This window comes from Hippoglossus hippoglossus, chromosome 7, assembly GCF_009819705.1.
Source record: "Hippoglossus hippoglossus isolate fHipHip1 chromosome 7, fHipHip1.pri, whole genome shotgun sequence".
Taxonomy (NCBI): Eukaryota; Metazoa; Chordata; class Actinopteri; order Pleuronectiformes; family Pleuronectidae; genus Hippoglossus; species Hippoglossus hippoglossus.
Genome location: NC_047157.1, coordinates 4108254 through 4132713, shown reverse-complemented (window position 1 = coordinate 4132713; position 24460 = coordinate 4108254). Strand labels below are relative to the sequence as shown.

The following is a 24460-nucleotide window of genomic DNA, read 5'->3' as shown; positions in this document are numbered from 1 at the left end:
TCCCACGGCTGCAGCACCTTACAAAGAGAGACTTTAGCATTTCTGCAACGAGCGCTGCTAGCGAGTGCTCATTCAGCACGGCCGGGAGTATCATTGAGGCGTGGATGACATTTTATTTTTGGAATGTTCATCCAGGTGTGGTTCTCTAAATTGGAGGAAATAATTACTTCGGGTGGGTGAGCCAAGCCTACATGCGAATTAGGATGACATCAGAGCCGATCCACACATCTCTAGAAGGTAGATCATTAAATAGATGGACAAAGAAAGACAGAGAAAGAGAAAGAGAAAGAAAACATAGTAAATGTAGAGATTTATCAACCAAGTCTTTTTTTTAATTGCCTTCTTATCCTCAGGTCCTCGTAATGTGGGGCTATTCTGATGCAGATCAAATTTGAGTCTGGGATGAGGATAAAACGATCGCACAAATAATTGTATATGTTTATTCAATACTGTCAAAATATCAAAGCATGTGTTTATCCTCTTTAATGTTCAGTGTGGAGCCATCAGGTCTATGCGCAGTCACCGCCCGTGTGACCCGCACGGGGCGTGGCTTAAGGCGGCAACAGTGATTGACGTGGGCACCGCGAACCAGGAAGCCAGCAGTGACATCACTTTCCAGAATTCCCCCTCCAGAAGCGTCTCATCGACGGAAGCCAGAGCGACCCAGGAGAGCGAAACCAGAGAAATACAGAGAGGAGAGTGCCGCTGTCAGCCGTCCACGCGTGTTTCAGTCTGTTTCTGCCACCAACACATTAAAGGTGAGTGTCTCCATCAAGCCCCTCGCACCTCAGCCTTGCTAGTAGCAGCTAACGGTTAACAGCCAGGTTTACCTAACAAGCTAACGTTGCGGCTAAGGTTAGCTCCCTGCTCCGCTGCTCCGCTGCTGTTTGTGTCGGAACAAAGACGCGCAGCTCCCCGCCTGCTCGGCCGTCCTTCATATACTCCACAGTGGGGGCTAATCCCGCACATCTGTTCGCTAGGCTGTGGAATATGTGTCTGTCTGCCCGGACCAGCTAACAGCCTGTGGTTCATTTTTAATGACAGTGGAGTGGGGGCACCGCAGCGTTAGCTAACGTTTATTAGCAAGTCAGTCATATGACATACACAGGGCAGTTATACTGGCCTAACAGTACACACACACACACACACACACACTTCACCTCAGTATTATAATATGACGGGATATATGCTAATGAAGCTAGCGTGTGTTCAGCCCTGTGTATTGTCTCAGCCTAATGGAGTTGCTGTGTTGTTACAGCGTCATTACAACAACTCATTGAGCCTGTTTACATGAGATGACTGTATGTTAGCCTCTGGACTCGTGTAATAGGATCTGGTCTATTTAACATGTACATTAGGAAAGAAAGGGTGTGGGTCACTTCAGTTTTTTCTTTTTCCATTAACAGTCCTCTTCCTCCTCCTCCTTCTGCTTCTTCCTCCCACTCCTTCTGTCTCTTTCCCAGCCATATCAATAGACCGGAATAAGTTGCCAAGCAGACCACATTCTTCTATTTAACCAATTCGTTCAGGCCGGCTGAAGTTAGCTCCGTCTTTCCTCTCCGGGATCCACCAAAGCGTTTTGGTTTGCTTCCTTTGCCTCACACCTTGAGGCAGAGGAACAAGGAGCACAACAGCTAAACCGCTCTGAGTTATATATAATATAAATAAAAGCCTCTTACATGTTTTTAAATTTTTTTTTTTTTACAATTGCTGGGAATTCCTCCTTTCACATTCCAATTGTCCCTCTCATCTGAGCTGCAGTACCAGAGGTGACTCAGGGATTAGATTATGGCTTTACAAGAGCTGAATCCAAGCAGTCATTTTTTTCCCAGGCTTATTTACTTATAACTCTGGCCTGCACGTCCGAAGGTGGGAGGGTGAGGGTAATACACGGAGCAAACAAACACAGCTGAAAAGTAAACACTAGTAGGTATTGAAATGCCCCTCTGTGTCCACTAACACAATGATGCACTTGTCTGCCAGCACTGACAATATGAGAGTGGAGTAGTGGCTGGAGTAGCTTGGAGAGTGAGATGTCGCAGTAATGTGATTGTGGTTTATTTCAGGGAAGACTTGGGCTTTTGACCTCATATAGTGATGTGCTGTGTCAGATTTTCACACATGAACTACTACACAGACATCTCCGGAGGTGAGCGATGCTTGAGCAGAGACAGGCATCGGACCATATGGCCAAAAGCTCTCTTGTCTACATGTTTGGCACTGCTTTTTTTATCATGAGATATTTTGGCAGCGTTTCTTTGACTTGACCTGAGTGTGAGGATCAACATATCTATTTTTATATAATACTGTTCTCTTCCTTCCTTTTTTTTTTAGCAAGATAACTGTTAACATGTCTTGTGATGGTGACACAGTGTGGTGAGGAAAATCTGTTGCTTCGGTTCCATTAGTAGAGGGTCTGGAAAGAGAAAGACTGAAGTTCAGTCTCTTTGTTTTTTATGACTTTTCATTTTATCTCTATTTGAGAGACTCATCAGTGCAATACACTGGGTTTGTGTATGTGATATGATACTTCCCAGGTCAAGCGGATCATGTATTAGCTGTGACATGACCACATGACAACATTGAATATAGTTTCTTTGTCACTGTCTTGATAAAATTCAGTTTTTTCGTTATCAGATCATTCAGTCACATAGTCATCGTGGGATGCCAACTCAATTTGGCCCTGTGGCCACTAGAACAAGTTCCTAGCTGTGTGATTAATTTTAAATTCGAGTTTAACTGAATTTGGTATTTGCACTACTTCAAAGCTCAAAGTTATAAGATTTAACCCAGAAAGAGGTGATGGGTTTAACATGAAAGACAGACATTTTCAAAAGAAGAAGAAAGAAAACATTTAAGGTATATATTGAGTTAGCTCTGTTAAAGGATTCCAACATGCCGTGAATTTAGGTACTGGAATCTCAAATCTGTGACGGAAGTAGAGCTGCAATAATTAGCCGATAATCGATTTAGTTGTTGACGTATATTTTCAAGCAAAAATGCAGAAAATATTTGTACGTTTCTTCTTCACAGATATTATAGGGTCAATGACGTATAAGGATTTTCAACAGGCAAATTTTAAAATACAAAAAATAAGAATATCTATTATAATTGTTCAAACATTAGGAATGTTGTGTACACATAAAATCATATAAAAATTTCGAATTATTTGATTTTATTGTTTTTTCATCTCGCTGAATTGGCTGTGGCCTTAAAAAATGTCATGTGGTGCGACCGTGATTAATCTTAAAATTAATTCATTTCCTTAATATGCTTACATTGTTTTTACAATTTCTCACTAATATAAAGTCATTAAAAACAAAGTAGTTGCATTTCTCTTGAGTTTTTGTAAACAATAATCTCATAAATTTGTTCTATAATGTCACCGTCCCCTTCTTAAATGTAGTTAACAGACTTATTTTCCTGTAAAGCGCATAAAATTGAGAAATTTAATTTAAGCATACTGTATCAGTGATTAATATTTCAGCCACAGAAAATTTATATTTTACTTTAAATTTAATAAAAGTCTTGGTATAATTGGTCGCACCACATGATGAGTGGTCGCTCCAAATGATATGAAAACCTCCTATCGTTTAAAGAGATCAATAAACAATAAATTCCGTACAAAAAATTGATTTAAACCAGATTTTATTAAAATTTCATAGACTTTTTTTTTAACACAAACATTTCATAAACATAACAACAACAAAAAAAATATCATCAAGAACATTTAAGTGCAGCACACATTGTTGTGAACAAACAATTCATTAAACTTGACGGGTGAAAGTGGGGCACGTGCATCTTCTGGCTGCTCTTGTGCTACATCTACATCAACCAGAACTGGTGGAATGTTCTCCATAGATGGCGGGGTAAGGTCTAACACAGCGTTTGCCATATTTTTACTTTCTCTGTAAGTTCTGGATGCAGCCCTCCATTTCTCTCTCTGTTTCTTTTTCTCTCTCTCTGCCAACTCACTTGACTTTGCATATGGAATCTTTCCCTGCTGTTCATTTCTCTGGTAGCTGAATAAGATATGTAGTGTCATGCCATAAATCAATAAGTTATTTTGGACTAATGATAGATGAACATTTTAATGAAAATATGCATTTCGTCCAGGTAATGAAAAACACATAACGCAATATGTACTTCATGTTGTTTTCTTTGTAGTTTTCATTTTTAAAATGTTTTAACATACCTTTCTCTTTTCCGAGCAAGGTACTCCGCTCTTGCTGCACAGTCAGAATTAACGCGCTGCATATGGCGAGTGGTTTTTATTTGGCTTGGAAATGGTATCTGGTAAAATACATTTAAACAGTTATAAATAAATAAATAAAAACATAAATAAATAATCAATTACTAATAAATGCATAATTACCGAAGTGAAATTACATGTACAATTTTTGGGGTGGTATATTCACATGTTATTGTACAAAAATTAAACATAAACCGTTGTTTCTGAAATATTAGAAAAAATACTCTAATTGCATAGAAATATTTTCCAAATAATACTAAAATAAAGCACTTTATGTATATAAATCATTAATTGAATATAAAAATAGCACAAAAACTCCCAATCTAAGACTTATATCTATCATGTAAACCACTCGCACCACATGATATTTGATCGCACCACATGATATTTTCAAGTTCAGTCAAAATTTACAGGCACAGAATTGGCCACCTAAAGAAAACAAGCTAGGTCAGCACAAAAGGCCACTATGGAATTTATAATCAAAATATATATTTTTAGAAATAGCTTAAAATTCATAGTTTGTTTGAGGTCATACCACATGATATCCAAATGTGGCAACTACATACCAGCTCTTAAAAAGGTTGTTTTTTTCCAAATTTGAGAGAGAGTTACAAACCTGTTGCTGCTTCCACGGGTCCTTGGCAAAATGGTTTATGATGCAACTTCCTGTCTTTGAATGGATTTCAACATCAAAGTCCCATATTAGTCCTTTCTTGATGCGCACCACATGATATTTCATAAAATGGACATCATCAGACAAAGTTTGTTTGTATAATATGATGGAAATATAAATACAAATGCTTTGCAAAATTTGTATAGGACTACAAAACACTTTGGAAATCACGCAAAATATGGCAGAAAATAAATTTGAATAGATTTTAATTTCAAATAAGTTTTCACAACAGCAGTCATGACCGGACGGTAGCACCACACGATATTTTGACACTTTAAAAAACAGAAACATTGAAATAACTAATGTTTTTTGGAAATTTTAAAAAATTTCAGAAAATTTGGAGAGGTACTATATATATGGTATTTCTTTATGTATTTAAACCTTCTTTTAACTGAAGAAAATGCAGCCGGACAGAAAATATAGGCATCACGTCAATGACCCATTATCTTTTTTTCTGTCTTTATTATGTCTACTTGGATCTGTACACCTATACTTTGACAGTTGAGACTGACAGAAAATACGTGGAGAGGAGGGGTGACATGCAGCAAATGTCTGCAACTTGAGTCAAACTGGGGACATTGCTGTTTATATAACACTTGATATAATAATTGTGTACCTTTTTATGTTTTGGTTCCAAATCACCATAGACAATATGGCACAGAGAGAAATGTGGTCATTGGATTAAAACGAACTGTTTTCAGACTCAAACATACTTGTGTTTACTAGCTGTCAGATCATCCCTGCATGTCTCTGCTTGTGTTATTGTTCTGTGGGCGTGATGCTGGTCAGGTGACTGACTTATCGCTCACTTCCTCTTCAGGCTGTTTAGTTTCTGTGCTGTACTAATGAATCTAGTTTTGGTTGGAGCTGAACCACAGGGAGTTCCCACTGTCATGTAGAAACCATCATGATTTGTCACATAATGGGATCCTGTGAGCCAGCATTGCCTGTGCTGTGGTGCTTTATAAAACTCCACCCATGTTTACACATGTATGTTCTGCAGCAGCTTGTACTACTGAGGTTTTTCATTGTAATTTTGCAGTTTTAGGTGTGTGTTGTTAGTGTTTGAGCAACAAGTGGAGCAAGAACAGTGTGGAAGTCCAGTTGCCCAATGTAGCTGAACTACTTCTGCCTGTGTTCCCTCTGTCCTCCTTTCTTCCTTTGGTCCACATGTTAGTCATTTGCAGTAATGAGGCTAAGCTCAAAGTCATCACACTCATTTATCAGCCGTGTGAGAACAAGATTAGATAAGAAGATGTGGTGCCAGGGTGAAGTGATCCATTGTGAAGTCACAAAGTCACATTACAATAAGTGGCCCTCTTATTGTCTCTGTGCTTTACACAGACTGACAGTGTCTTTGCAGGCACCCGTCCATAAGCTGATGTGCTGTGGTATTTTGTGCTATTTCTGGAACTTTGCTGCCAGTGCTAAACTGTGTTTATGGAAAGTGTACTGCATAAACCTGGCTATTCGGTGGCTTTATCTTAGATATATGTGTTATTCTACCAAATGCTGTTTGGTACCTCAGTTTTCCATGTTGGACAATATAATTACATTATCTGCTTACTATCAAGCAACAAACTGCAGAGGTTTAAAACAATTCTGTCAAAATATATGCCAGGAGTGGATTTTACTAATATTGCCCATGTTAAGTTATACTCTAATTATTAGGGCTGGGCAATAAAACAATATCATTATTAATTGCGACATAATTTCCATCAATAGCTATATAATAAACTTGATATAAGAAATATACATTGTGCAAGCACAGTGAGGATGTATAATAGTTAATGACATACCTCGTATTTGTAACATTAATCTTTAAACTTCATGAGCCAAATACTAATATGAAATTTATCATGATAATTATCAATACCGACTGATAAGAATATTTTTATTTGGCCAAATCGTTTATTAGGGCCCGAGCACCGACAGTGCGAAGACCCTCTTGCTTTTCATTTGATTATTCGGGAAAATGAACCGGGAGCTTCAGGCCTGGTGAAAATCAACGTATTCTGGAGTAATTGGAAATGGGCGTGGCAAAATGGCTCAACAGCGCCCCCTAAAATGCAGCAATTCCGTGTGGTTTAACCGATCTTCACGAAATTCAGAACACACGTGTTTCATGACCGAATTAGATTAGATTAGAATGAGATTAACGCAACGGGAAATTGGCCATTTTGGATTTAGTGGCCATTTTTTACCATTTACACATGACGAACTCCTCCTAGAGATTTCATCAGATCAACTTCAAATTCAGTGAGTGTCATCTCAACAACATGGAGATTAAAATGAACTCAAAGTTTTAGTGTGCGTGACATGGTCTGACCGTGGCGTGGCGTCAAAGTTTGATGATTTGCCAAAAAGAGGGATTTATTATAACTCCACTGTGCATTGTCCAATCAGCACCAAAATGATGTCACATGATCAGAGTCATGGCCTGAACAGCTCGATGTGTCAAAATTAACTCAATTAACTCAAACCTGAACAGATCTATTATGTATGTATTGAGTAGTATGTAGTGATAGTGATAGCGCCACTTACTTTACAACTTAAATTCGATTTACATAAAATTGTCACCGTGTGGTCTGCACTTGATGCACTTTAATGCGTGATTAGTAGGCGGGGACCGGCGCCGCGTGACGGACGCAGGAAGTGATGCCTTTATCCTTCCTGCAGTGCACATAACGCACGCAACGCAGAGCCGTTTTGCCAGTCCCCATCGACCCTCCCCCATGGCAGCATCAGGTCCCGGGTTCGCAAGTGTTCGGGCCCTCACAGTGCGGCTTCGCAGCCCTAGTTTGTGACTTACTATTTAACTCCACCCAGGCTTTATATAAAAGAACACAGCAAATAATTCCTTGTTGTCAGTTTGCTTTAATGTCAGTGGTCATATATTCCTTTGATATCTTTGAATGTTGCAAAGATGAAAGATTTATACGATCTGAAAAGAAACAAGCGACCAGAACAGATCTATGTCTAGTCTGTCTGTAGTGATAGTGATAGCACCACCTACTGCCAAAAGAAGGTAAGCCTCGTTTTACAACTTTAATTTGATTTACATAAAATGTTCACTGTGTAGTCTACACTTGATGGCGTGGACTGTAATGCAGTGATTAGTGGGCGTGGTCCAGCGCTGCGCGACAAAACGCACGCAACGCAGAGCCGTTTCGCCCGTACCTTGTTCGCCCTCCCCACGGCAGCATCAAGTCCCGAGTTCGCAAGTGCTCTGGCCCTCACAGTGCTGCTTCGCGGCCCTAGTTAATTATTATAATCATGTCCTTTGATTAATTGTTTTCATAAAAGTTATAATACGTTGTAATTTATTTTTGCAACCAACCGTCCAAACATATTTAATTTACTGTCATAAAAAATTATGAAAAGCAGTGATTCTAAGATTTAAGAAGCTGCCTGAAGCTGTGGTTAGTGCTGCCAACTCCTGAGCAGAACATGTGTCTCTCTTTGGTTTTCTTCATCAGTCACTTGTTTATTTTATCTCTGCATCATTTCCTGTTTGTCAGGTGAACAGCACTGTTTTGGTTTTGTCTGTGGTTTGTAGAAAACCACACTTAACCAGAGTTGCTTTTGTCTCTGTAAAAACGGCAGGACTAGCATCCGTTTAGAATCACATGGTCATTTGATGCATTATTAATGTAGAATGGAGCTTAATGGAGCTTAAAGGTAATGGATAACTTAAGGCCTATGCTGAGGCCTATATAGCAGGGTTATTATCTGATTCAGCCATTCTGTTCTCCTTCTGTTTAGGTCATCCACTCACTGCTGTTTGTGTTTTCTCTTTAAGATGTCTCTGTATCCATCTCTTGAGGACTTGAAGGTCGACAAGGTCATCAAGGTAAGTTTTTGTTTTTTTCAATTTATTCTACTAGTTGTGTAATATCTTTTAGAGCTTTTACAAGTTTGAAGATAATCTAATAGAAATATTTTAAATAAGATAAAGATAAAAATTTATAGTAGTTTTATGGGCAGATCAGGCTGCTTTAATTTTCGATATTCTTCGTTTGATCTGTGTGTTATGAGTCCTAATTTAATAAAAGTCAATAGAAAGTAGGGCTGCACGATATATCGAAAATGTATCGTCATTGCGATATCAACATGTATCGCAAAAGACGGCTTAAACTGCAATAAATGTTGTTCCATGCGCCATGTATTCACGCTCTGCATGTCAATATATTTGGCCAATCAAATGGATCCCTGCTGCCCTACATAATAAATTAATGATATTCAGATCATTGACGGGTTTTCCTTCAACGAATCATTGTCGGAAGAAGAGAATAAGAAGAGAATAAGAAGAGAATAGAGAGAGAACAGAGAATTACGAGGTGGCTTCGTCAAATCTTGCTCTGCCTGCTCCCAACCAAATTCTACTGTGGAAACTTCTAGTGATCACGTTTGTCATGGATCAGATTCATCACTATGAGCGGTTGATTATATAACATAATTGAGTAGCTTATTTATGATCATAGAACCTGAGGGAAAACCGCGAATGCACACAAAGAATTTGGTCTCTCTCTCTCTAGTGGTTGACACATGCTCTCACTCTCTCTCTCTCTCTCTCACTCTCACTCTCACTCACACTCACACTCGCTCACAGCGCTCATCATAATCATCTAAGTCACAAACATCGCCAACACCATCACCAACATTGATTGCATCTCACTGCCATCCACTGACTGTTACATTTAATTACTCTCTAGGCCCAGGCCCAGTTTGCTCAGACCACCACCCCCATGCCGGCCATCACTGAGGGAACCTACCAGCCTCAGCTTGCTACTGCTGGGATGCCAGGATCAAGTGAGTGTCATATATAGTTTTAAAAGCTTTTATAGAATATGTTATCCTCTATTGTGTTGAAAATGTGTTTACACATTACACATTACAAGTAAATGCCCACCTTTACAGCAGAAATGCCTCCTACTGTACCTGCTCTCCTATCTCCATATTATTTTGTGTTCCATTGCCTTGTTTGTAAAGGGTGTCTGCAGTTCTTTGAACAAGCACAGATCTCTAGTATTGGGGGCGGATGAATACGTGTGGAGTGAAGGGACTGGGCTGGGAGGTATACATGTAGTTATGCTCCCCCCCTCCTCATCGGCTATGATTTCTCAATCTTTTTTTCTGTGTTTGTGACTTTCTGTTTCTGTCTCACCCGTTGTGTTTTGGCTCGGGATATGTGTTTTTTGAGATTGTATGAAAATGGGCCCGAACTGCAGTAAGTTTTACTCAGATGGAAGAAAAGAGAGAGAGAGATGAGTTAGGCACCCACAAATGATTAAAAGTGGGTAAAAGATGGGCATGGGGCCCATTAGAGATTAGAGAAGACAAACGTTCGGCTTATTTTCAATCACATCTTTCAATTTTCTCAATCTCCAGCTCATTCTGTTTCTCTTTTCTCTGTTTGGATGCAGAGTCCTGTGGGCTTTTGGTCTTTTGTTTTTATCTTAGCAGTGACCAGAAGTTACCATGGAGACTGGCTCTGGCAGTTGTGCTAGGACAGGGCATGATGGGAGACAGAGAGGAGGAGTTGATTTGAAAAAGAGCGAGGAGGGAGGGGGCGGGGGGCAGTAGTAAGCTCGAGGGGTAAAGGAAGAGTTTGTTCTCTTGGTGGTGAGGAAAGAAAGAGACAGGGAGGTGAAAGGAGATGGCCTGGTTGACATCCGTGCTGGACCACAGCCCACTGTGTTCCATCTTCTCAGATGTGCCATCCCTGCACACAAGGCAATGACAGTCCAGACTTGTCCTGATTGTGGCTCTCCCATGGTGGAACAAGGTACCAAATGAGCACGTCCGTCCCTCTTATCTTTAAGAACCTTTGAAGTCTCCCTTATTTCAAAGCAGCTCCTCTCCTGACACCAAACACCCTAGTAATTTAACTAAGCCCCTGTTCCACTGCTCAAAAAACCCACTCACATCTGGCTGCTTTTGTCTGCAATGGGAATGAATATAGTTCATTCCCATGAACTATATTCTAATGCGCGAAACTGAAAGGCAAACTTCTTTTATCGAGTTTATTGTCGTAATTTTTAGAGGGTTTAGACACATAACCTGTGTATAGCTGCCAAATTTGGTGTAAAAGAGGCACAACACTACACTACAACAGATTTTTCACTCAGCACTTACATCAAGGTCTACTGCTGTACTGAAGCTTTTGTGTTGTCACTCAGTTTTAAGTCGCATTGGATAAAATCATCAGCCAAATGAGTAAATGTAAATTGGTCAGATTCACTTAGTCTATAAATAGTGATCACTGCACATAAATGGCCTCAGTAACATGGTCTTTCTTCTGCCTGTCAAGGTTTTCTTTTATCCTTGTAGCAACACGATTCATACTATTAACATTTTTAATCTGCATTTTCAAAGCTGAAAGATCATTACATTTATGATTTTACCCTTCCTTCCTTAAATTTTCAACAGGACACATTTGCCTGGTAAAGCAAGATTTATAATCAGCCAGCAGGTCCTCATTTACTGACTAATTATGAAGTATGGGCTGAGTTCAAGGGCTGTTTCCCACACACTGTTATTAAAGATAGCACAAAAGGGGCAGATAAGGCTAAACTGCAAGAACAGGGCGATTGTATAGCTTTGGATATAGCCATTTGTTTTATTTTTATTCTGTGGGCTTGGATGTGTAGGCATGTGTTGGAGAGGTGAATGAAAGAAAAGGTGATGAAGAATGAAACCGCAGAAATCTAAATGTGGAAAAAAGAGTAGGGGTAGGCCACTAGAAAAGGCTTTCTCTGTTTTCTGAAATAAATAAAAAATATTCAGTAGTACATGATGAGTCAGATCTGACTTGTTCTATCATTTGTACTTTTTGTGCTAACATGTCGTTCTCTTCCTGTTTTGTACTATGACTAGAGCTGTTTCCTTCTGATCACATGGGTGTGGTTCATTTGTTGCTGACTCAAACCATGTTGACTTGACGGTATCTTGTAGAGTCATTGCTGTTGAACGAGAAAAGTCACTGACTAATACATAGATTAATTTCGACTTAGAAAACAAGTTTCGACTTAGCGTTATCTATATAATTGAATGTATCGCCTTTTCAAATTGCACCAACTTGGCACTGCACATTCTTGGGCCATTAACAATACACAGACCAAGTGAGAAGCTGATTAGATGAACGGTTTGCGAGATATGCATATATAGACAGACGGATATTAGTAGGTAAAAGGAATCGACACACACAGACTGTAGCTAGGACTTTACAGTAGCCCTTCTACTTGGGCTTTACCGATTCTGAGACTTAAGCCCATACTCTCATATCATGAAACAGGATGAGAAAACCAAGATATATTTCAACCTTATGTAACAAATATTGTCATTGCATAATTAACACTAAAACACATGTTAGTTTTTTGAGATGAAGTTAGGGACATGACAATATTTTGTTATAATTACAAATGACACCATCTGCTGTCTTCTTGCTGCATTTTTCACATAAATATTTTTGGTCGAACCATGATCGAGTGATTTCACCTGTGGGAAAGGTTAGGCAAGTTTAATCAGCTCAATTATAACCTGAGTGCATAGCACAAAACTGAATACTGGTGCCAGGAAGGTTTATTGCACTGCAACACACAGTGGTCAAAAGAGGCTTCAGTGAAGCTCATGAATGACCATGTTGAACAAAAAATACAAAATCTAGGAAAGAATGAGATCTGATTTGAAAGAAAAACAACTCTTGTGGTGTGGCTAATATCACCATATTTGTATACCTGCAACTTACAAAATACAATGTACATTTGGATGTGGACTAAATTTCTTAATTTTATTTGATCACGGTAAGAGCTTAAGAAAAACATACATTTGTATTGCCATATACACTAATGTATTTATGTATTCAATATGTAACCAATATTTTCTCTCCTCCTCCACCTTCTCCCTCTTCTCCTACCAACCAACTGTCTCTCACTCTCCATCTCTCCCACCTGTTTGTCCTCCCTCCATCTGCTCTCCACAACTCAATTCTTTCTTTGGCCTCGCTCCACCCACCTCCTCCTCCTTTCACCCAAATTCGTCCAGCCTTGTACCCAAATCTGGAGGAGCTGGGCGACTACATGGGTCTGGCCCTCAACAGTGATGAAGTCCAGAGGAACCTAGCCCTCTTGCCTGTGACTGACAATGTAAGTGTTTGTTGTGTATTTTTTAGACTTTCCCTAATTTTTTGGGGTGTTTCTGCTGCCTCCAAGTGGCCATTGTTTTGTAAATAGAAGGCGCCATGAGCTGTAGATGTATCCAGGCACCGCAGTATTGGGTTCCTGGTGATCCACATTAGTGAATGACTCACCATAGGCCTGGAGCAGTGTGTGGGAGTCTGTGAGCTCTTCACTCTCCTCCAATTGAGTGTATGTATGTGTGTGCGCACAAGTGCGTGGATCCTGCACATGTCAAGGCTCTTGCAGCACCTGAGCTTGTCAGCTGGTATTTCTGTGTTCTCAGCCTTTTATTAGTGTCTTCACCTCTACCATTATTTTAATTTTTCAAACATATGTATTTATTTCTTCATTGTTAGTTTGAAGCATATTAATGATGGAGTTTTCAAAAGCAGTGCCTGAAGCATTCCCGACCTCATTCACTGGGGGAGGAGGAGATGAAAGTTAATCCTCCCACATACCTTTATTTGAAGCTTAATTCCATTTTACCTCTAAATTTTAATTTAATCTTTAATCCTTTTTTTCCTGTCACCTCTCCCAAACCGCACACCTTCTCACCCTCCTTCCTGCCTGGCTTTCTTTCCTCACTCCTCAGCAAGTGGCTGTGCCCTCCAGCTCAGGTGTTGGGGCCATGGTGCGGCCCGTGACGGGGACAGACGTTGGCATCATGCGGGCAGAGATCCGCCCAGGGCTGCGGGAGATTATACTCTGTAAGGACCAGGATCGGAAGGTGGGACTCCGGCTCCGCTCCATCGACAACGTGAGTCAGCATCACTTCCTCTTTGACAGGAACCTGCATTGTTGTTAACCCCCATTCAACACCACACAAACCACGCCCCCTCTTTCACTCTCCCATATTAGTTCAGGATTAAGTAGGGGTGTAACAGTACAGGTGACCCAACCAAACATTTCTGGTACGGGCATTTGCAGCGAGTCCAACTGCAGACATTATTTGTGTGCGTACGGGTCTCAAATTCCGAGAGACAACTTTAGCAAAAGACCGGATGTGCTGTAGGCTCGTGATCATAGCGTCCACAGACAAGTGTGAAGACCCTCCCTCATCATTTAAGTCCCAAGTTTTCCAAAATATGATATCTTTCATACTAGTCAGCTCCCTAAAATGATCTTTTTATTAGCATGGAATATCCCTTGGAATTAGGGTAGCTTGTTAAAGTTAGCTGCTAAAACAGTGAAAGAGTTATGTTTATTATCAAAGGTGAAGTTGCTGTAAGAAAAACTAAAACAGTAAATTATCTGCCAGCTTTAGAGTGGTAATACGCGTCTGAATGTGGACATTCTGGTCTCAGACTTTTGAAATCCACTGTTGTTAATAATTCAGTTTGTACTGAGTTGCACTAATACAGTGGGCAGGGTTGATAAATGAGTTGGCAAACAAAGAAGATGCGTATTGGTAATGGATTTACTGCTGAAAAGAAATGGACAGCTCAATCGTGATTTTTTTTTTTCACACAATGCAAAATATTCTGCAGGAAACAAAGCAACCAAAGAAGAGACAACATGCTCCATTTTGACTTTTGACTTTTGACTCATCAATTTTCTTAGTCCTCCAAAAAAGCCAGTAAAACCTGAAGTGTAATGCTCCAGTCAAGTAAAACAGTGTAGCCCAAGCCTTCTTTTGATATTTTGCATCATTCCCTTCAGACGTTCATTGTTTTAAATCATCTAGAACTTCTTCTCTCTCTTAGTTTTCATGAATATCTAACATCTTCTTTCCTGTGTCCTCCTTCCACTTGAGTCAGTCCTTTTTTATAGCCACTGTCAGTTTTCTGTCTCTTCCCCTCCCTTCTTACATTCCCTGGAGCCATGTTCAATGTTTTATCTGTTTCCTCTTTCCTCTCACAGGGAGTGTTTATCCAGCTGGTGCAGGCTAATTCCCCTGCGGCCCTGGCCGGTCTGCGTTTTGGGGACCAGGTCCTTCAGATCAACGGTCAGAACTGTGCCGGCTGGAGCGTAGACAAGGCCCACAAGGCCCTGAAGGCTGCAGCTGAGACACGCATCGAGCTTGTGGTCAGGGACAGGTGAGGAGTCTTTGATTCACTGAGGACAAAAGATTTTAACAGCGTGTCCTGAACCTTACATCAATGTTCTTTTTACCATTTTATGTTGACTCCAATTTAATTTTTTCAATTATTGGTAATAAGAAGTGAAATTACAGAAGAGACATACACTGCTCAAAAAAATAAGGCGAACACTTTTAATTGTCAAAGAATAACACCAAGTCAGTTAAACTTCAGGTTTATCAATCTGTCCATTTGGGAAGCACAGGTGATTGTGAATCTATTTCACTTGCTTTGGTGCAAATGAACAACAGGTGCGATGGAGAGGCTAAAGCAGGACAACCCCCAAAAGGAATGGTTTTACATGTGGTGGCCACAGACAATTGCTCTCTTCTTATCCTTCCTGACAGATTATTCTCTAGTTTTCTGTCCTACTGGTGTCCTTGTCACTATGGTAGCATGAGGCGGTACCTGCAGCCCAATCAGGTAGCACAGGTCGTCCAGCTCCTACAGAATGGCACATCCATATGTGCGGTCGCAAGAAGGTTTGCTGTGTGTCCAAGCTCAGTCTCAAGAGCATGGAGGAGATACCAGGAGACAGTTACACAAGGAGAGCTGGACAGGGCCTTAGAAGGGCATCAACCCAGCAGCAGGACCAGTATCTAGTCCTTTGTGCGAGGAGGAACAGGAGGAGCACTGCCAGAGCCCTACAACATGACCTCCAGCAGGCTACTGGTGTGCATGTCTCTGACCAAACTGTCAGAAATAGACTCCATGAGGGTGGCATGAGGGCCTCCTCTAGTGGGACCTGTGCTCACAGCCCAGCTCTGTGGAGCTCGATTGGCATTTGCTGGAGAACACCAGAATCGAAAGTCCGACATTGGTGCCCTCTTGTCTTAAGAGATAAGAACCAGTTCACACTGAGCACATGTGATGTGTGAAAGAGTCTGGAGAAGCTGTGGTGAACGTTAGGCTGCCTGTTACATCATCCAGCATGACTGGTTTGGCGGTGGGTCAGTGATGGTCTGGGGAGGCATATCCTTGGAGGGTCGCACAGACCTCCATGTCATAGCCAACGGTGCCCTGACTGCTGTTAGGTACTGGGATGAAATCCTCAGAGCGATTCTCCGATCTTACACTGGTGCAGTGGGCCCTGGGTTCCTCCTGGTGCAGGACAATGTCCAGCTTCATGTGGCCAGAGTGTGTAGGCAGTTCCTGGATGATCCAATTTAGCTCCTATGGGACGTTATGTATCGGTGTATACGACACCACCAAGCTCCACCACATATATATATATGATATGATATGATATGATATGATATGAGTATAAAATGGATGGTATGCATTAACATGACATGCACTTTCACAGTTCCTGATAATGTTATTTTAATTTTAACTTTGCCTTTTTAGAAAAGTGTATGTCATTGCTTGCTCCCTGCTTTGATCCGTTTCTTTTTTTTTCTTTCTAAGAACCCCCAACGTTAGTTACTGTTGCTGGCAGAGACAAACAGTCATTGAAAAACAGACTGCAGCTCATGAGAACAGGCCCGGAAGCTAAATCAGCCTCTGAAGAAGATAGTTCATTTTGACAGCAGAGGATACTGTTTGCCAGAAGCACACAACATGATTCTGTAGATTCATGCTGGATCTTACAGAAGCCTGCAGTCAAACAATTAGTTAATTTGTCTATTTGACATTATTGCTTAGTTTGTTGACGATGTTTGTTTTTTCTGTTTTAATGTTTAATCATTTTCGTACCCTTGGTTTTGTTTGTAGATGTAGATAGTTTGAGAGAAAAGTACTGAGAATGTCTTAAATGCTTTATGATCCTCCAGATTATATTTTGATGATCATTAATATATTGAATGGAATCAGACAGAGGATGTGTAGATCTCATCTCTATATCTTGTATTTAACAAATAATCTCCATTTCTCCAACGAACAAAGAAAACATACAAACATCACATGTGCATAAAAGCCTTACATTTCTATATGTATTTCTATATTTAACCCTAGAGAGATTGTCTGTTTCCTGTCAGTCTCACAGTATTCTGCAGTGGCTTCAATGTTTGGCTCCCTCTGGTGGTTCCTCCATCATTTGCTCTTTGCTACACAACTCTTCTTTTATCTATGATTTTAAAAACGTCAAATAGTCTATTTTTATTTTATAAATGTACAGACATTCTGCCAAAGAGTCTCATTGTTACTCTTTGTAACAAAGCTTTATACCTGTGGATCCCTAATTCTCTCTCTCTCTCTCTCTCTCTCTCTCTCTCTCTCTCTCTCTCTCTCTCTCTCTCTCTCTCTGTGTCTCTCTCTGTGTGTCTGTAGGCCATTTCAGCGCACCATCACCATGCAAAAAGACAGCTCAGGTCACGTGGGCTTCATCTACAAGTCTGGTAAAATCACCTCACTGGTCAAGGATGGCTCTGCTGCCCGCAACGGTCTGCTTACTGAGCATTTCATCTGTGAAATCAATGGACAGAACATTATCGGACTCAAGGTCAGACACTTGTTTTTCTGCATATGAGCCTTTGCATCAAATAGTTTGATCAGTATAAGTTAATAATTGGGTATGAAATAATGTGTGGGATGTAAAGAGCAGAGAAGAACATGGACTATAAATGATTCATTACAATGATTCTCATAAGATGTTTGGTGGGTTTTAAGTTTGCACCTGGATGGCTGCTCCTATATAAAAGAATGTAATAAAAAGTGGGCACGTGCAGCGATTTAAAGTAAGTGCAGCACTCACCAACTCCCAAGTCCGTAAATGTTAAGTGTTTAGTACGTATCAGCAATGTTTACTTATTAGTTTGCTTCACGTAGGCCTGTAGTTTTTGTTCGCCCTGTGGTTAGATTCAAGTCTGAACCTAACATTGTGATTCTACAGTTTTTCTCCTCTGATTTGATGCATTTCATGATCACAACACCACCCAGTTCTCTTTTCCAACTAAACAACAACTATACAACTAAAAGAAAACATGTTGTGCAGATTACACCAGAGAACCTTCTGTCTGAAGGACTCACTATGTTGGTTCATTCAGTATGAGGAAGGACAGAGACTCAGCAGATCAGTTACCTGGGGTTTACTAAAAAAAACAGAGGCAAAGAAACTAGAAAAAGTAGTTCTGATGTTTGACTGAGTAGATGAAAGTTGGGCAAATCTTTGAAGGGACACAAATTGTGGTTGGACAGTTTGAGGTTTTGTATCATCAAATATCCAATATCTGGTGTTTATGACCTATACTACACTTTTCTGTCCTTCATCTTTATACATATAGTCATTGGGTCATACATACACACTACCTCATAGCGTGTGGTGAGCTCTGGATTAGTCACACACAGCATTTCTATTTAAGGAGCAGGTAGATGTGGGTGACGTTCAATGACCTCCCGTAAATGGTACACACGTGTAGCAGTGAACAGCCTGCCTGAAATATTTAGTTCCTATTTATTATCTCTTTTAGCTTCCACTATCAGACAAGAGGTTTGTACTTAGTTAAATTGTTTTTTAATACCACAGAGTGATTTATATCTATTATCTATCAACACATTGGAGAAAAACTCAAGTAAATGTCTTTCACAAAACCTTTGTTTTTAATGTCATTTTTATTCATTTAAAATTAAAAATGCTGACCAGTCACTGTGTGTAAATTCCAGGATTCTCAGATCAAGGACATTCTGACCACCTCTCCGACCACCATGACCATCACCATCATTCCCAAGTTCATCTATGAACACATGATTAAGAGGTGAGATAACATTTGACCTGATCCAGTGAAATAAGCTCATCAGTCATGTAGTCAATTCATGTCAGTGAGTAATAAATGATCCGGGTACAGTTCAGTTGGGCCTTTGCTCAGGTCTGTGATGAGTCCACAGATTAACCACAGGTATTCTGGTTCCCCGTGTTACACCCTCTCTTTTCACTTGAGGTCGGGTGAATAACCTTAAATGGTAAAAAGGTAAGTGGTAAAGAATAAGGGGACAAAGAAATTGGTAAACTTACATCTTTCCTGTTGCAATGGAAATAAATGAAGCCTTGAGAGTTAATGTGAACGGCAACACTTTTTCAACCATACTTGTTTTAAGATACACTTTTTCACTGTTAATTAACTGCTTATTAGCATATATATTATAAACACAGTGGCTCTTTATTAGTCATTGTAAATTAATATTGATTTCTGCATATTTTTTACAACCACTGGGCCATTAACTCAGAGTTTTCCTCCTAATTATTGCTTATTGATAGTAAGTGATGAATTTGTTATGCATGAATTACAATGTTATACCTCTTTTACACCAAAATTAGCAAGTATACGCAGGGTTTTTAAACACAGGATAACCCCCCCACTCAAAGAAAAAGGCGAGTAGAGGAGTTTGTCTTTCTGTGTTTTTACCAGGTGCATGTATGACGTCACAAAGGCACAAATTAGCTCATTCACACGGGAATCACCTTCTCATCACTTCCGATTAGAACTCGTGTTCGCAGTCGTTTGACCAAGGAGTGAAGGATGATTGTATCCATTCCCATTGCAAAGCCAGTTGTTATAGGTGTAGGTGGAAAAGGGTCTTTAATGTGCTTTGCTCAGTATGAGCTTTTTAAGGTATTCGTTTGTGTACTCTTTTGTAACAAATCAAACATTCAAAAAACTCTACACAAGTCTTTCTGACTCTTAACTTCTAATTACGTGTCTTAATTCACTAGTAGTTTTGCAATTATTAACATTATTGACTGATTAACCTACACAGCTAAAGGTGCCTACTTTTTACTCACGAGATACCAGGTCCAGTTGCAGTTTGGACTATTAATTGCCATACATTTTTTTTTTTCATGAGTTCTCTGTGACACAAGAGAACACAAACAAACTCAACACATCAGTTAACATGAATTGCTGTCAGTCTCCACAGTCTGATTCCATACCTTGGTCCATCCTCAAAGCTGGGTGACATGACCAGAACGGTCCACTTCCTGTGTTAGTTGTCTCGGCCGTCATTTGTAATATGTCTGAAACTTATTGGTGTGATTTTGTTTTCCAGGATGTCCACTGGTCTCCTGCGGTCATCCATGGATCACTCTGTCCCAGAGGTGTGAAGACCAGGAGGACGAGTGTAAACTGTCAAGATATCTACTATACAGATCTCTCTCTCTCTCTCTCTCTCTGTTCTATTCATATCTACCTGTCTCTTTCCATCTTCATACCAAATCCCCTCCTGCATCAGAATCACTTCACCGTTTCTCATCCTTAACATCATAAAAATGCCTTTTTTTTTACTCTTCAGTTGTTCACTCTATTCTTTTACCTTTTCAACATTCCCCTCACCGCTGTTGACATTTTTACTTTTTATATGTATTAACCTTGTAGTCTGAGTATTACATGTTTATTTTTCCCTTATTTTGTATTTGAGATCGAGGACAGTACAAAACATTTTTTGAAGCCATGCACACGATCATGAGTCCAGAGCTTCCTCCTCAGCGTCGAGATGAATCACTGGCAAATTATGTTTTTCACCTTGTCAAAATGCTGTAGAAGCCAGTGGTCAGTCATTAAAAAGCTAAAGAACCACAAAGATCACGGCTGTACTTTCTGTCCTAGCAATTGGCCCCTAAATGTGTATAGGTTACATCTAATCAGAGCTGCACTAACACCCGGGGCCTCATGTGAAAACGTTGGTTGACTTCGAAACAGACCCCAGTGTATGTTTTTACTTGGCCAGTAAAACTAATAGATTTTAACAAATTTGTCGATTTTAGTTTAAACCATATAATGGTGAATATTAGTGTTGATTTTCGGCACCAAGATCACGTTATGATTATTTTGTTCCTTCTACTTGACACCTAACCTTTATAGACCCTAGATTCTAACATGTACAGTAAGTGAGAGATACAATGTGGGAATTTCCAGCTCCTCCATGAGATGGCGATGAATCATTGCATCACACTTCCTGTCTCTGTGGGCAAACGTTACGATGAGACTCTAATGTGTTCGGCGGGTCGCTACTGGGAACAGTGTGTGCACATTCCAGGGGGAAGTGTAGGGAGATGGGCAGCAGTACATGTTTGTTGTCATATGCAGCTTGGACTCGGCCCTGTCCATAAACACACGAGCAGCACAGTCAGACCAGATCCTGGTGCAGTGTGTGGGTGTTCGTCTTGTGTTATTTTCGAGGGAGTCTTTGGTATTTGTTTGGACAGGGTCCGCGCTGGGCAGACCCACTAAGTGCACTTTCCACTACCTTTTAAGAGGTTGATTTTCCTGTATCCATTTCAAGTTCAATGGTCGTGTTCATGGTGCCTCATGTTAATGAGAGAATTCATGAAAACAAACTTGTTAACTGTAGAAAAGATATTATGCTGAAAAATCATCTGCTCAGTTTAAATTCCTTCCTCTGCTGATGAGCACAGTGAGACTGAGCAGAGCTCGCAGTGATTTCTACTTGTTATATATAGAGTCGCTCCTTTTAATGCTGTTCATGTTTGGATGCATGTATTTCCTTTAATTTTCTAGGTATGTAATCTGATAAGCATTACTGTCATTCTGTAAAAAAAAAAAAATTTATATACGAATGTAACCAAGATAATATTGTAAAACAAATAAAAAATCTTTCTGTTCACATTAACTGGGTTGTGTTTGTTTCCCCCCTTCACCTCATGTATATTTACACGTAACACAACATCAAGCAAAATAAACATCCAGAGACAGAGACGACAGAAAGATTTCCTCCATGCTGTTTAATATAGGGGGTCTGCTCTTTCTTTACACAGTGTGGTGGGAGTGTGAATGGAGAAGTAGTCTACTGATGTATTTTACTGTACACACTACTATTGCCATTAAAATAGTTCATTTACAACACATTATCTGTAGATACTAATGATGTCAGCTGATTGACTAAACAAGGCATTGAATGCCCTCAATGGAAGAATGTTAAAAGACTGGATATAAACTCTGTATACATTAATTTCCATTACATAGTCTATGGAACATATATTCAGACAATCAGACAAGGAATAAAGCATAAAATGACATCACATGTTCAAATATTGACAAAAAAAAAAAGGCAAACTCCCCTCCCACCTCCTCCTGTTGTCCCCAGGAAATATTCAGCATCATGTATGTCTAAGGATATACGTAGTATATAATCAACCAGTCACTCACATCGTACACTGACACAACCTCACACCACAGCAGGAAGTTCAGGTGTATTATGGGACAGGGGGGTCACTGTAGAGGTACAGTGAGGGACAGCCGAACGGCCTACCCTGCGTTACAAGGATCTTTTGATAAAGTGCTGTACGGTCAGGATTGATTGGAGGAAACTTATCAGTCACATCCCGACGAGTCTGAAGCCTCTGCTGGGACTCCAACAGTTAACATTACTGGACTGTCAGAATCCCAAAGAAGACCGCTGCAGCCCATGGTGTTTGAATGTTAATCAGCTAGACGTAGGAGATTTAAGATGTGACTGTCACCAAACCTGTTTAGCTCGAGAAAGTGAAGTCATGCAGGTTTAATACAGGCCTCTCTAAACATTGAAAACATATTAAATCAAAAGACAACAAGCTAATGAATACAAAGTCCCCAAAGTCCCATTAATAAAAAAAATTTGATTTAGTGTTTGCAGGATAATAATTTGTCATCTTAAATGGACACAACAATAAATTGGTAAGAAATTCAAGATACGCATAAAAGTAGCATAATTGAAGAGATTTAATAATAACCTGTGCGTAACTTGTATGTATATGATCCATAGTGTGTGGAAGATACACACAAGTTATTAACTCATGTGAACAAAGTCATGTTTATCTTATATGAAAAGATACAACCTCACTTGTGTGTAACTTGTGGACAATTGAATAAGAGATGACTTGTGACAACTTGTATCCAAACGTGTCACCATCATGTCTGAACAAGATAAATGTGTGTATAAGATACATAGAGATTGGAGAAGATTCACTATCATTCATTAATCCATCAAACTGCTGAATTTAAATGTTTTACCTTGTCCAATTTATATTGAATTTTAGTTTCTTATTTCTTCTTTATAATTACTTTTATTTAAAGCACTTCTGTATGAATTGGGCCATGCAAATAAAGTTTATTATTATTATTATTTTATTCATATGCAGAAGATAAGTACATACTGTTAGATGATATCTTTTGCTAATAAGTTAGTACAAGATAAGATCATATGCAAACAAGATAAAATAACATTTGCAAAAATGATAATATGTGCAAAAAAGCTCCAGGTCTGTGTTAATTCATATATATATATATATATATTAGTGGTGCACCGATGTATCGGCCGTATATCGGTAGCGGCCGATATTCGCCTCGTTTACTGCTATCGGCGTATCGGTAATAAACTTGACTTTCACCGATAACATTGGCCGATATTCATTGGTATGTTTTCTGCAGCCTGCCAATCTGGCATCCAGATTATGGTACACTGACGCCGGGTTTACACCGGGCGCTGAAGCGCCGCGCCGCGCCGCGCAGCAGCGCCAAGGAAAGCCAGGCGCCTCCCATCCGCCCCCCCCCCCCCTGTTAAACCTTTGTGCGGTTCACATGGGCTGCGATGCGCCGCGCCGCGCCAGCGCCCTTCACCGATGGTTTCGGCGTGCGAGCGAGCGTATCGCGCCAGGAAACAGACTGAAAAATGATTTTAAACTATATAAATGACATATTTGATATGATATAAATGATCAAATATGCATCCCATACTTTGTATTCCCCTTCTGTTGTCCTGGAGTTTTAATTTTCCCAATTTTCCCAATCACATAATTAAATGTCCCCCTCTGCCCATCCAATACAGCCACACAAGCAGTCATATAGATTAAAGAGAGAGAGGGGGGGGGGGCTAAAGGCTTGCTTGGAGAATACGTCATTTACCCCCGACACCCGACATTGAACGGGTTACATACAACAACAAGCGGAGAATCACGGGCTGACCGACGCGGAGAAATGCGGGTCCGGTGTGAACAGCCAGGCGGCTGCGCGCTTGAGAATAACGCTGCGCGGCGCGGGGCGGCGCTTCAGCGCCCGGTGTAAACCCGGCGTTACACACCAAGAAGGCCACATGCAAGTAATAAACAAATATCGGTATCGGTATCGGCTATCGGCTAGATTGTTGTTTTAAATATCGGTATCGGCCAAGAATTTCCATATCGGTGCATCCCTAATATATATATATCATTTATAGTCTTGTGGTCTCATGCACACTAGTTGCATCTTGTGCAACTATAATTACTCCTATGAACAAGATCGTTTAGAAATGCTAGATCCATGTGTACAGGAGACACTGAGCTAAACTCGTGCGAACAAGATAATGACCCGCA

General features: G+C 40.1%; 1 protein-coding gene across 1 annotated transcript; it reads left to right on the top strand.

Moving 5' to 3' along the window:
• The first annotated feature begins 573 nt into the window (after window positions 1-573).
• sdcbp2 (syndecan binding protein (syntenin) 2) lies at window positions 574-21744 on the top strand. The gene is made up of 9 exons (XM_034591323.1): window positions 574-758; window positions 8728-8778; window positions 9641-9737; window positions 12972-13072; window positions 13698-13862; window positions 14966-15141; window positions 17452-17623; window positions 18784-18875; window positions 20164-21744. The coding sequence occupies exons 2-9, from the start codon at window positions 8728-8730 to the stop codon at window positions 20216-20218; spliced, it is 909 nt and encodes a 302-aa protein (XP_034447214.1). The 5' UTR covers window positions 574-758; the 3' UTR covers window positions 20219-21744.
• The last annotated feature ends 2716 nt before the right edge of the window (window positions 21745-24460 follow it).